The sequence below is a fragment of the Bombina bombina genome, chromosome 1 (assembly GCF_027579735.1).
Source record: "Bombina bombina isolate aBomBom1 chromosome 1, aBomBom1.pri, whole genome shotgun sequence".
NCBI lineage: Eukaryota > Metazoa > Chordata > Amphibia > Anura > Bombinatoridae > Bombina > Bombina bombina.
Genome location: NC_069499.1, coordinates 801009617 through 801023003, shown reverse-complemented (window position 1 = coordinate 801023003; position 13387 = coordinate 801009617). Strand labels below are relative to the sequence as shown.

General features: G+C 41.6%; 1 protein-coding gene across 1 annotated transcript in view; it reads right to left on the bottom strand.

Annotated features, from left to right (window-relative positions):
* Positions 1–13387, bottom strand: part of MEIOSIN (meiosis initiator) — a 246886-nt gene that overhangs the window by 129000 nt on the left and 104499 nt on the right. The window contains exons 4-7 of the mRNA XM_053715311.1: positions 3097–3225; positions 2916–2988; positions 2637–2734; positions 2441–2560 (exon numbers count right to left, since the gene is read on the bottom strand). Of these exons, the coding sequence (XP_053571286.1) occupies positions 2441–2560; positions 2637–2734; positions 2916–2988; positions 3097–3225 (420 nt within the window). The remainder of the gene's footprint in view (positions 1–2440; positions 2561–2636; positions 2735–2915; positions 2989–3096; positions 3226–13387) is intronic.

Here is a 13387-nt window from a genome sequence, read left to right as displayed (position 1 = left end):
ACTTTTGTAGTTTACTGAAAGAGCATTGCACTATAAACTCTTTTTTTACTTCCACATATCTACAGAGCCTGCCTGGACAAATATAACGGAACTTTAAAAGGACACACCTGGCAGATAATGGGTGTTGAAACTTGCATATATACTTTATGAGTGCACAGTGTGTTACAATATTTTATTTATTTTTTGTTATTATTTATTTACACCTTGCTACCTTGTTTGGTATGGCCATTTCCACCCATTTGCTATGTAAGGTTATTAAATGTACCAAACAGCTTGGGACCCAGACATTAAGTGATTAATAATGCCACACTAACCCAACACACCCAAGGACTTGACCCACTGATGCTAAACAGAAGGGAAAAGACAACTTCTAGTCATCCAGGCAAGTTTGGCAATGGAGCAGGCAGAGGCAGTACTAAGGACAATGCAAGGAAGTAGGCAGAAAAAAGGTAAAACACAATCAGACAAAGTTGAAATGAGAAGCTGAGTCTGCAACGAGGATCCAATGAAGAACAGCAACAAATACATAAACATGGCTGTTACTCAAATGAATTTAAGTGCGAGTGGAGGGAAAAACCAATGCACATACAATGCAACAATGTGCAAAGAATGATGCAAAGCACCAAACAACAACACAACATGCAATACATTATGGTAAAAAGTATACAATGGTAAATAAACAAACCGAATGGAAAGATGATATAAAGAATACCACAATTCCAAAAGTATGCACTTATAGCACTCTGGGCCCTAAACTAAAGGGTGTGTGGTCCCGCTGGGATTTTATAAAATATAACTTTTATTATAACCATTAAAAAACCAAATTGTTGGTTAGAGTACAAACACTATTAAAATACACTCCAGTACCATATACCAGTAGTATCAACATTTATTGGATCATCAATTATAGGAATTAGGCCTGTCTATATTCACAGTCATGAATGATCCAAAAAGAAACAAAATAACGTCCGCTAAACACTGTTACAGTATAACTATATCAAATAGTGATTACAAGTGTGAGTTGGGTATGTGTAATCAGAAAATGGGTAAGTCTGGCACAACCCAGACTAGATAAGTTGAATATATATAAAAATTACAGAGTCTGTAATTTTTATATATATTCAACTTATCTAGTCTGGGTTGTGCCAGACTTAGTTACATTTGATTTATATAGCCGTTTATACATAGTGGATGCCGGAATAAGAGCACCTAAATTCATTGCGACTGTCCAGACAGGATTACTAACTCTGACACCGTACAGACATAGCTAGACTGAATAATTATCGATATGACCTGGTAGTAGCTGCAGGCCATTACCGCAGTGTACTGAAGTTATAACATGTACTGAATAGCAGCAAAGTGTGCCTGATCCAGTGATACTGAAGTACTTGAACAGAGGGAGTAACAGACGATTACTCGTTATAGCTATACTCATACACTGAACTGTGTGAGATGCTTGGCAGTGGTGTGTACCTGAAGAAATATTATGATTAACAAGCAATGGTAAACTTATATCGGCAAACTGGGTTATTAGTATCCAGATCGATCCACTAAACAGGCTCCCTAATTTACAAATATTTAACCTATCCAGTCTGGGTTGTGCCGGACTTAGTTATATTAGAAATATTTAGCCCTGCACATACAAGGGATGCCGGAATAATAGCACTCTAACTCATTGTGACTATCCAGACAGGATTACAAACTCTGATACCGTACAGACATAGCTAGACTGAATAATCATTCATATATCAGTAATCCAGCGATTAACAAATAGAGGGGACACGCTTTACCCATTTTCTGATTACACATACCCAACTCACACTTGTAATCACTAATTGATATAGTTATACTGTAACAGTGTTTAGCGGACGTTATTTTGTTTCTTTTTGGATCATTCATGACTGTGAATATAGACAGGCCTAATTCCTATAATTGATGATCCAATAAATGTTGATACTACTGGTATATGGTACTGGAGTGTATTTTAATAGTGTTTGTACTCTAACCAACAATTTGGTTTTTTAATGGTTATAATAAAAGTTATATTTTATAAAATCCCAGCGGGACCACCCACCCTTTAGTTTAGGGCCCAGAGTGCTATAAGTGCATACTTTTGGAATTGTGGAATTCTTTATATCATCTTTCCATTCGGTTGGATTAATTTTATGCACAAGCACCATTTCCTCTATAGAGACATACAATTACTACACATTAAACAGATGAATATATAGTTAAATAAGGTAAAGAGGAAAAGCCTGAGGAGTGCCACTATTCAATATTGTGTGTGTTAAATGGTAAATAAACAGTTGCCAAGTAACTCACAAAATGACAGTACTGCATATTTACCCTGACCTGCATCTCAGTTAGCTATGGTTGTTTTTTTACACCTATTCTGCCCACACTCTAATGCCCTATTTGCTGTTCTTGCACTCACACTAACCCTGGGAAGAAGAGAAGCCTTGCAGGACATGATCCACAGGGGAGGAGAGGAGGGATGGGCTGAGCCCAAGGTGTCCAGCTGAATTTGGGGTTCCAGGATGAAGGCACGAGAGTGTACTACCTGTATAGAGACATTGTGCACATAAGTAAACAAAGGTCACACTTCAAATGAGACATAGGAGAGAGAAGTGACTCACTCTGAAAACAAGGAGGGGACACAGTAAGGGGCATCAGCCATGGACCTGTGTCACCATCATCAGACGAGGATGGAGAGAGATAAGGGACCATGGTCTGTCTACAATAGAGGGAGAGATCAAGGAATCAACAGCAGCTAATACAAATGTCCATAACCCTATTCTGCACTGGATGGCTAGTACAGGATAGTGAGTGTGTTAGTACAAGATAATGAACTAGAGATATTATTTGTGTCCCATGTATGTAAAAAGAGCCCTTCAATTCATACAACCTCTTATTACCTCTGTCTCTGCTCAGGCTTCACTTCTGAATCCTCCTTAGGACCTACAGGGACACACACAGCATTTTTTGTCCCTGAGAAACATAACAAAATATTGCTCCCCTTGCACTGCAAAGAACCATTATTATTTACAAATCATGACCCAGTAGTGTTAAACTCTCCAGTTGCAGAGCATTACTAACCATCATTCTGTCTCGCACAATAGCCCCTGTCCTTCTGTGGTGTAACTTTCTCTGGTTTCTGCTCTTTTTTTTCTTTGCTTCCATGAAGAGAAAGGGAGCGACGGGCCTTCCGAGCAGAAGTACAGGGCTCTGCAGAACATGTAACAATCTGTAATTCTGTTATTACCAATGTTATCCACATCAATACTGGGCATATATGAAAACAGAATTTATGTTTACCTGATAAATTACTTTCTCCAACGGTGTGTCCGGTCCACGGCGTCATCCTTACTTGTGGGATATTCTCTTCCCCAACAGGAAATGGCAAAGAGCCCAGCAAAGCTGGTCACATGATCCCTCCTAGGCTCCGCCTTCCCCAGTCATTCGACCGACGTAAAGGAGGAATATTTGCATAGGAGAAATCATATGATACCGTGGTGACTGTAGTTAGAGAAAATAAATCATCAGACCTGATTAAAAAACCAGGGCGGGCCGTGGACCGGACACACCGTTGGAGAAAGTAATTTATCAGGTAAACATAAATTCTGTTTTCTCCAACATAGGTGTGTCCGGTCCACGGCGTCATCCTTACTTGTGGGAACCAATACCAAAGCTTTAGGACACGGATGATGGGAGGGAGCAAATCAGGTCACCTAGATGGAAGGCACCACGGCTTGCAAAACCTTTCTCCCAAAAATAGCCTCAGAAGAAGCAAAAGTATCAAATTTGTAAAATTTGGTAAAAGTGTGCAGTGAAGACCAAGTCGCTGCCTTACATATCTGATCAACAGAAGCCTCGTTCTTGAAGGCCCATGTGGAAGCCACAGCCCTAGTGGAATGAGCTGTGATTCTTTCAGGAGGCTGCCGTCCGGCAGTCTCATAAGCCAATCTGATGATGCTTTTAAGCCAAAAAGAGAGAGAGGTAGAAGTTGCTTTTTGACCTCTCCTTTTACCAGAATAAACAACAAACAAGGAAGATGTTTGTCTGAAATCCTTTAAACACCAAAAAACTCTGAGCCATCTCCGTGGAGATGTTGCCTGTGCAACGGCAAAGAGAATGACTGGGGAAGGCGGAGCCTAGGAGGGATCATGTGACCAGCTTTGCTGGGCTCTTTGCCATTTCCTGTTGGGGAAGAGAATATCCCACAAGTAAGGATGACGCCGTGGACCGGACACACCTATGTTGGAGAAATACTTCTTGTCACTAGATATACATAAATATCTGTCACACACACAACTGTAACACAGTTACTGAAGAATCATCTTTCATATATAGTTACCATGTGCACATTTCTTCTTTCCTATTAGAAATATCATATTGTAGTAGAGATAAACACAATTTACACAGTACAGTGGACAGAGAGGCTTTTTCAGGTTGGTGTAGGCAAGATTTTGAAACTATAATATTAACAAATAAAAAATAATTAACTAAAAGCAGCTCTAAAATAATTTTCCTGCCCTCCTCTGAATCAAAGCTGGAATCTCATTTGCTGTGTGTGATAATGCAGCCCTGTGACAAGGATCTGTGGCATTTTGCTCCTTTTATCTGATGTTTTGGACCAGTTCATGTGCTGGCTGAAAATCTAACGGCTAGATTTACGGCTAGATTTAGAGTTTGGCGTTAGCCGTCAAAACCAGCGTTAGAGGCTCCTAACGCTGGTTTTGGGCTACCGCTGGTATTTAGAGTCTTGTAGGTAAGGGTCTAACGCTCACTTTGCAGCCGCAACTTTTCCATACCGCAGATCCCCCTACGCCATTTGCGTATCCTATCTTTTCAATGGGATCTTTCTAACGCTGGTATTTAGAGTCGTGGCTGAAGTGAGCGTTAGAAATCAAACGACAAAACTCCAGCCGCAGAAAAAAGTCAGGAGTTAAGAGCTTTCTGGGCTAACGCCGGTTCATAAAGCTCCTAACTACTGTGCTCTAAAGTACACTAACACCCATAAACTACCTATGTACCCCTAAACCGAGGCCCCCCCACATCGCCGCCACTTTTTAACCCCTAATCTGCCGACCGCGCACCGCCGCCGCCTACGTTATCCCTATGTACCCCTAATCTGCTGCCCCTAACACCGCCGACCCCTATATTATATTTATTAACCCCTAATCTGCCGCCCCCAACGTCGCCGCTACCTACCTACAATTATTAACCCCTAATCTGCCAACCGCACACCGCCGCCACCTACGTTATCCCTATGAACCCCTAATCTGCTGCCCCTAATACCGCCGACCCCTATATTATATTTATTAACCCCTAATCTGCCGCCCCCAACGTCGCCTCCACCTACCTACAATAATTAACCCCTAATCTGCCGACCGGATCTCACCGCTACTCTAATAAATGTATTAACCCCTAAAGCTAAGTCTAACCCTAACACTAACACCCCCCTAAGTTAAATATAATTTAAATCTAACGAAATAAATTAACTCTTATTAAATAAATTATTCCTATTTAAAGCTAAATACTTACCTGTAAAATAAACCCTAATATAGCTACAATATAAATTATAATTATATTGTAGCTATTTTAGGATTAATATTTATTTTACAGGCAACTTTGTAATTATATTAACTAGGTACAATAGCTATTAAATAGTTAATAACTATTTAATAGCTACCTAGTTAAAATAATTACAAAATTACCTGTAAAATAAATCCTAACCTAAGTTACAATTAAACCTAACACTACACTATCAATAAATTAATTAAATACAATACCTACAATTAAATACAATTGAATAAACTAACTAAAGTACAAAAAATAAAAAAGAACTAAGTTACAAAAAATAAAAAAATATTTACAAACATTAGAAAAATATTACAACAATTTTAAACTAATTACACCTACTCTAAGCCCCCTAATAAAATAACAAAGCCCCCCAAAATAAAAAAAATGCCCTACCCTATTCTAAAATACAAATTGAAAAGCTCTTTTAGAGGCTCCTAACGCTGGTTTTGGGCTACCGCTGGTATTTAGAGTCTTGTAGGTAAGGGTCTAACGCTCACTTTGCAGCCGCAACTTTTCCATACCGCAGATCCCCCTACGCCATTTGCGTATCCTATCTTTTCAATGGGATCTTTCTAACGCTGGTATTTAGAGTCGTGGCTGAAGTGAGCGTTAGAAATCAAACGACAAAACTCCAGCCGCAGAAAAAAGTCAGGAGTTAAGAGCTTTCTGGGCTAACGCCGGTTCATAAAGCTCCTAACTACTGTGCTCTAAAGTACACTAACACCCATAAACTACCTATGTACCCCTAAACCGAGGCCCCCCCACATCGCCGCCACTTTTTAACCCCTAATCTGCCGACCGCGCACCGCCGCCGCCTACGTTATCCCTATGTACCCCTAATCTGCTGCCCCTAACACCGCCGACCCCTATATTATATTTATTAACCCCTAATCTGCCGCCCCCAACGTCGCCGCTACCTACCTACAATTATTAACCCCTAATCTGCCAACCGCACACCGCCGCCACCTACGTTATCCCTATGAACCCCTAATCTGCTGCCCCTAATACCGCCGACCCCTATATTATATTTATTAACCCCTAATCTGCCGCCCCCAACGTCGCCTCCACCTACCTACAATAATTAACCCCTAATCTGCCGACCGGATCTCACCGCTACTCTAATAAATGTATTAACCCCTAAAGCTAAGTCTAACCCTAACACTAACACCCCCCTAAGTTAAATATAATTTAAATCTAACGAAATAAATTAACTCTTATTAAATAAATTATTCCTATTTAAAGCTAAATACTTACCTGTAAAATAAACCCTAATATAGCTACAATATAAATTATAATTATATTGTAGCTATTTTAGGATTAATATTTATTTTACAGGCAACTTTGTAATTATATTAACTAGGTACAATAGCTATTAAATAGTTAATAACTATTTAATAGCTACCTAGTTAAAATAATTACAAAATTACCTGTAAAATAAATCCTAACCTAAGTTACAATTAAACCTAACACTACACTATCAATAAATTAATTAAATACAATACCTACAATTAAATACAATTGAATAAACTAACTAAAGTACAAAAAATAAAAAAGAACTAAGTTACAAAAAATAAAAAAATATTTACAAACATTAGAAAAATATTACAACAATTTTAAACTAATTACACCTACTCTAAGCCCCCTAATAAAATAACAAAGCCCCCCAAAATAAAAAAAATGCCCTACCCTATTCTAAAATACAAATTGAAAAGCTCTTTTACCTTACCAGCCCTTAAAAGGGCCATTTGCGGGGCATGCCCCAAAGAATTCAGCTCTTTTGCCTGGAAAAAAAACATACAATACCCCCCCCCTAACATTACAACCCACCACCCACATACCCCTAATCTAACCCAAACCCCCCTTAAATAAACCTTACACTAAGCCCCTGAAGATCTTCCTACCTTATCTTCACCACACCGGGTATCAGCGATCCGTCCAGGCTCCGATGTCTTGATCCAGGCCCAAGCGGGGGGCTGAAGACATCCATCCTCCGGCTGAAGTCTTGATCCAAGCGGGCAGAAGAGAACATCCGGACCGGTAAACATCTTCATCCAAGCCGCATCTTCTATGTTCTTCCATCCGATGACGACCGGCTGATCTTCAAGACCTCCACAGCGGATCCATCCTCTTCTTCCGACGACTAGACGACGAATGAAGGTTCCTTTAAGGGATGTCATCCAAGATGGCGTCCCCCGAATTCCGATTGGCTGATAGGATTCTATCAGCCAATCGGAATTAAGGTAGGAAAATTCTGATTGGCTGATGGAATCAGCCAATCACATTCAAGTTCAATCCGATTGGCTGATCCAATCAGCCAATCAGATTGAGATCGCATTCTCTTGGCTGTTCCGATCAGCCAATAGAATGCAAGCTCAATCTGATTGGCTGATAGGTTTATTTAAGGGGGTTTGGGTTAGATTAGGGGTATGTGGGTGGTGGGTTGTAATGTTGGGGGGGGGGGTATTGTATGTTTTTTTTTACAGGCAAAAGAGCTGAATTCTTTGGGGCATGCCAGGCAAAAGGCCCTTTTCAGGGCTGGTAAGGTAAAAGAGCTTTTCAATTTGTATTTTAATTTTAGAATAGGGTAGGGCATTTTTTTATTTTGGGGGTCTTTGTTATTTTATTAGGGGGCTTAGAGTAGGTGTAATTAGTTTAAAATTGTAATATTTTTCTAATGTTTGTAAATATTTTTTTATTTTTTGTAACTTAGTTCTATTTATTTTTTGTACTTTAGTTAGTTTATTTAATTGTATTTATTTGTAGGCATTGTATTTAATTAATTTATTGATAGTGTAGTGTTAGGTTTAATTGTAGATAATTGTAGGTAGTTTATTTAATTTGCATAAATAAAAAGAGAGAAGCGCTCAACCTGGGAACGAACAATAGCATAATAGCTTGTTCTATGGCTAGTTACCACCCTAGAAGCAGCCTCTTTTTGCTCAATATGTGCCTTTCACAGAGAAGAACTTTACTGTAGCATATCAGTCTGATCCTGACTTCACAGTACAGTCCAGCCCCGAAATACCAGGCAATCCCTCTCTGAACAAGAGAAACAGCAAAACCCCAGACGTACGTTTCGGCCTATTGTGGGCCTCGTCAGTGAGGTGCAGCCATATCCCTCTAGGCACACTGAGCAACGGGTCCACGTCTGGATTCCCGCATCACACTTAGGGAGACTTCCCTAAGTGTCATAATTTGCATAAATAAAAAGAGAGAAGCGCTCAACCTGGGAACGAACAATAGCATAATAGCTTGTTCTATGGCTAGTTACCACCCTAGAAGCAGCCTCTTTTTGCTCAATATGTGCCTTTCACAGAGAAGAACTTTACTGTAGCATATCAGTCTGATCCTGACTTCACAGTACAGTCCAGCCCCGAAATACCAGGCAATCCCTCTCTGAACAAGAGAAACAGCAAAACCCCAGACGTACGTTTCGGCCTATTGTGGGCCTCGTCAGTGAGGTGCAGCCATATCCCCCTAGGCACACTGAGCAACGGGTCCACGTCTGGATTCCCGCATCACACTTAGGGAGACTTCCCTAAGTGTCATAATTTGCATAAATAAAAAGAGAGAAGCGCTCAACCTGGGAACGAACAATAGCATAATAGCTTGTTCTATGGCTAGTTACCACCCTAGAAGCAGCCTCTTTTTGCTCAATATGTGCCTTTCACAGAAAAGAACTTTCCTGTAGCATATCAGTCTGATCCTGACTTCACAGTACAGTCCAGCCCCGAAATACCAGGCAATCCCTCTCTGAACAAGAGAAACAGCAAAACCCCAGACGTACGTTTCGGCCTATTGTGGGCCTCGTCAGTGAGGTGCAGCCATATCCCTCTAGGCACACTGAGCAACGGGTCCACGTCTGGATTCCCGCATCACACTTAGGGAGACTTCCCTAAGTGTCATAATTTGCATAAATAAAAAGAGAGAAGCGCTCAACCTGGGAACGAACAATAGCATAATAGCTTGTTCTATGGCTAGTTACCACCCTAGAAGCAGCCTCTTTTTGCTCAATATGTGCCTTTCACAGAGAAGAACTTTACTGTAGCATATCAGTCTGATCCTGACTTCACAGTACAGTCCAGCCCCGAAATACCAGGCAATCCCTCTCTGAACAAGAGAAACAGCAAAACCCCAGACGTACGTTTCGGCCTATTGTGGGCCTCGTCAGTGAGGTGCAGCCATATCCCTCTAGGCACACTGAGCAACGGGTCCACGTCTGGATTCCCGCATCACACTTAGGGAGACTTCCCTAAGTGTCATAATTTGCATAAATAAAAAGAGAGAAGCGCTCAACCTGGGAACGAACAATAGCATAATAGCTTGTTCTATGGCTAGTTACCACCCTAGAAGCAGCCTCTTTTTGCTCAATATGTGCCTTTCACAGAGAAGAACTTTACTGTAGCATATCAGTCTGATCCTGACTTCACAGTACAGTCCAGCCCCGAAATACCAGGCAATCCCTCTCTGAACAAGAGAAACAGCAAAACCCCAGACGTACGTTTCCGCCTATTGTGGGCCTCGTCAGTGAGGTGCAGCCATATCCCTCTAGGCACACTGAGCAACGGGTCCACGTCTGGATTCCCGCATCACACTTAGGGAGACTTCCCTAAGTGTCATAATTTGCATAAATAAAAAGAGAGAAGCGCTCAACCTGGGAACGAACAATAGCATAATAGCTTGTTCTATGGCTAGTTACCACCCTAGAAGCAGCCTCTTTTTGCTCAATATGTGCCTTTCACAGAGAAGACTTTCCTGTAGCATATCAGTCTGATCCTGACTTCACAGTACAGTCCAGCCCCGAAATACCAGGCAATCCCTCTCTGAACAAGAGAAACAGCAAAACCCCAGACGTACGTTTCGGCCTATTGTGGGCCTCGTCAGTGAGGTGCAGCCATATCCCTCTAGCCACACTGAGCAACGGGTCCACGTCTGGATTCCCGCATCACACTTAGGGAGACTTCCCTAAGTGTCATAATTTGCATAAATAAAAAGAGAGAAGCGCTCAACCTGGGAACGAACAATAGCATAATAGCTTGTTCTATGGCTAGTTACCACCCTAGAAGCAGCCTCTTTTTGCTCAATATGTGCCTTTCACAGAGAAGAACTTTACTGTAGCATATCAGTCTGATCCTGACTTCACAGTACAGTCCAGCCCCGAAATACCAGGCAATCCCTCTCTGAACAAGAGAAACAGCAAAACCCCAGACGTGCCTAGAGGGATATGGCTGCACCTCACTGACGAGGCCCACAATAGGCCGAAACGTACGTCTGGGGTTTTGCTGTTTCTCTTGTTCAGAGAGGGATTGCCTGGTATTTCGGGGCTGGACTGTACTGTGAAGTCAGGATCAGACTGATATGCTACAGGAAAGTTCTTTTCTGTGAAAGGCACATATTGAGCAAAAAGAGGCTGCTTCTAGGGTGGTAACTAGCCATAGAACAAGCTATTATGCTATTGTTCGTTCCCAGGTTGAGCGCTTCTCTCTTTTTATTTATGCAAATTATGACACTTAGGGAAGTCTCCCTAAGTGTGATGCGGGAATCCAGACGTGGACCCGTTGCTCAGTGTGCCTAGAGGGATATGGCTGCACCTCACTGACGAGGCCCACAATAGGCCGAAACGTACGTCTGGGGTTTTGCTGTTTCTCTTGTTCAAAGAGGGATTGCCTGGTATTTCGGGGCTGGACTGTACTGTGAAGTCAGGATCAGACTGATATGCTACAGGAAAGTTCTTTTCTGTGAAAGGCACATATTGAGCAAAAAGAGGCTGCTTTTAGGGTGGTAACTAGCCATAGAACAAGCTATTATGCTATTGTTCGTTCCCAGGTTGAGCGCTTCTCTCTTTTTATTTATGCAAATTATGACACTTAGGGAAGTCTCCCTAAGTGTGATGCAGGAATCCAGACGTGGACCCGTTGCTCAGTGTGCCTAGAGGGATATGGCTGCACCTCACTGACGAGGCCCACAATAGGCCGAAACGTACGTCTGGGGTTTTGCTGTTTCTCTTGTTCAGAGAGGGATTGCCTGGTATTTCGGGGCTGGACTGTACTGTGAAGTCAGGATCAGACTGATATGCTAAAGGAAAGTTCTTTTCTGTGAAAGGCACATATTGAGCAAAAAGAGGCTGCTTCTAGGGTGGTAACTAGCCATAGAACAAGCTATTATGCTATTGTTCGTTCCCAGGTTGAGCGCTTCTCTCTTTTTATTTATGCAAATTATGACACTTAGGGAAGTCTCCCTAAGTGTGATGCGGGAATCCAGACGTGGACCCGTTGCTCAGTGTGCCTAGAGGGATATGGCTGCACCTCACTGACGAGGCCCACAATAGGCCGAAACGTACGTCTGGGGTTTTGCGGTTTCTCTTGTTCAGAGAGGGATTGCCTGGTATTTCGGGGCTGGACTGTACTGTGAAGTCAGGATCAGACTGATATGCTACAGGAAAGTTCTTTTCTGTGAAAGGCACATATTGAGCAAAAAGAGGCTGCTTCTAGGGTGGTAACTAGCCATAGAACAAGCTATTATGCTATTGTTCGTTCCCAGGTTGAGCGCTTCTCTCTTTTTATTTATGCAAATTATGACACTTAGGGAAGTCTCCCTAAGTGTGATGCGGGAATCCAGACGTGGACCCGTTGCTCAGTGTGCCTAGAGGGATATGGCTGCACCTCACTGACGAGGCCCACAATAGGCCGAAACGTACGTCTGGGGTTTTGCTGTTTCTCTTGTTCAGAGAGGGATTGCCTGGTATTTCGGGGCTGGACTGTACTGTGAAGTCAGGATCAGACTGATATGCTACAGTAAAGTTCTTCTCTGTGAAAGGCACATATTGAGCAAAAAGAGGCTGCTTCTAGGGTGGTAACTAGCCATAGAACAAGCTATTATGCTATTGTTCGTTCCCAGGTTGAGCGCTTCTCTCTTTTTATTTATGCAAATTATGACACTTAGGGAAGTCTCCCTAAGTGTGATGCGGGAATCCAGACGTGGACCCGTTGCTCAGTGTGCCTAGAGGGATATGGCTGCACCTCACTGACGAGGCCCACAATAGGCCGAAACGTACGTCTGGGGTTTTGCTGTTTCTCTTGTTCAGAGAGGGATTGCCTGGTATTTCGGGGCTGGACTGTACTGTGAAGTCAGGATCAGACTGATATGCTACAGGAAAGTTCTTTTCTGTGAAAGGCACATATTGAGCAAAAAGAGGCTGCTTCTAGGGTGGTAACTAGCCATAGAACAAGCTATTATGCTATTGTTCGTTCCCAGGTTGAGCGCTTCTCTCTTTTTATTTAAGTTTATTTAATTTATTTATTGATAGTGCAGTGTTAGGTTTAATTGTAACTTAGGTTAGGATTAATTTTACAGGTAATTTTGAAATTATTTTAACTAGGTAGCTATTAAATAGTTATTAACCATTTAATAGCTATTGTACCTGGTTAAAATAAATACAAAGTTGCCTGTAAAATAAATATTAATCCTAAAATAGCTACAATATAATTATAATTTATATTGTAGCTATATTAGGGTTTATTTTACAGGTAAGTATTTAGCTTTAAATAGGAATAATTTATTTAATAAGAGTTAATTTATTTCGTTAGATTTAAATTATATTTAACTTAGGGGGGTGTTAGTGTTAGACTTAGCTTTAGGGGTTAACACATTTATTAGAGTAGCGGTGAGATCCGGTCGGCAGATTAGGGGTTAATTATTGTAGCTAGGTGGAGGCGACGTTGGGGGCGGCAGATTAGGGGTTAATAAATATAATATAGGGGTCGGCGGTGTTAGGGGCAGCAGATTAGGGGTACATAGGGATAAC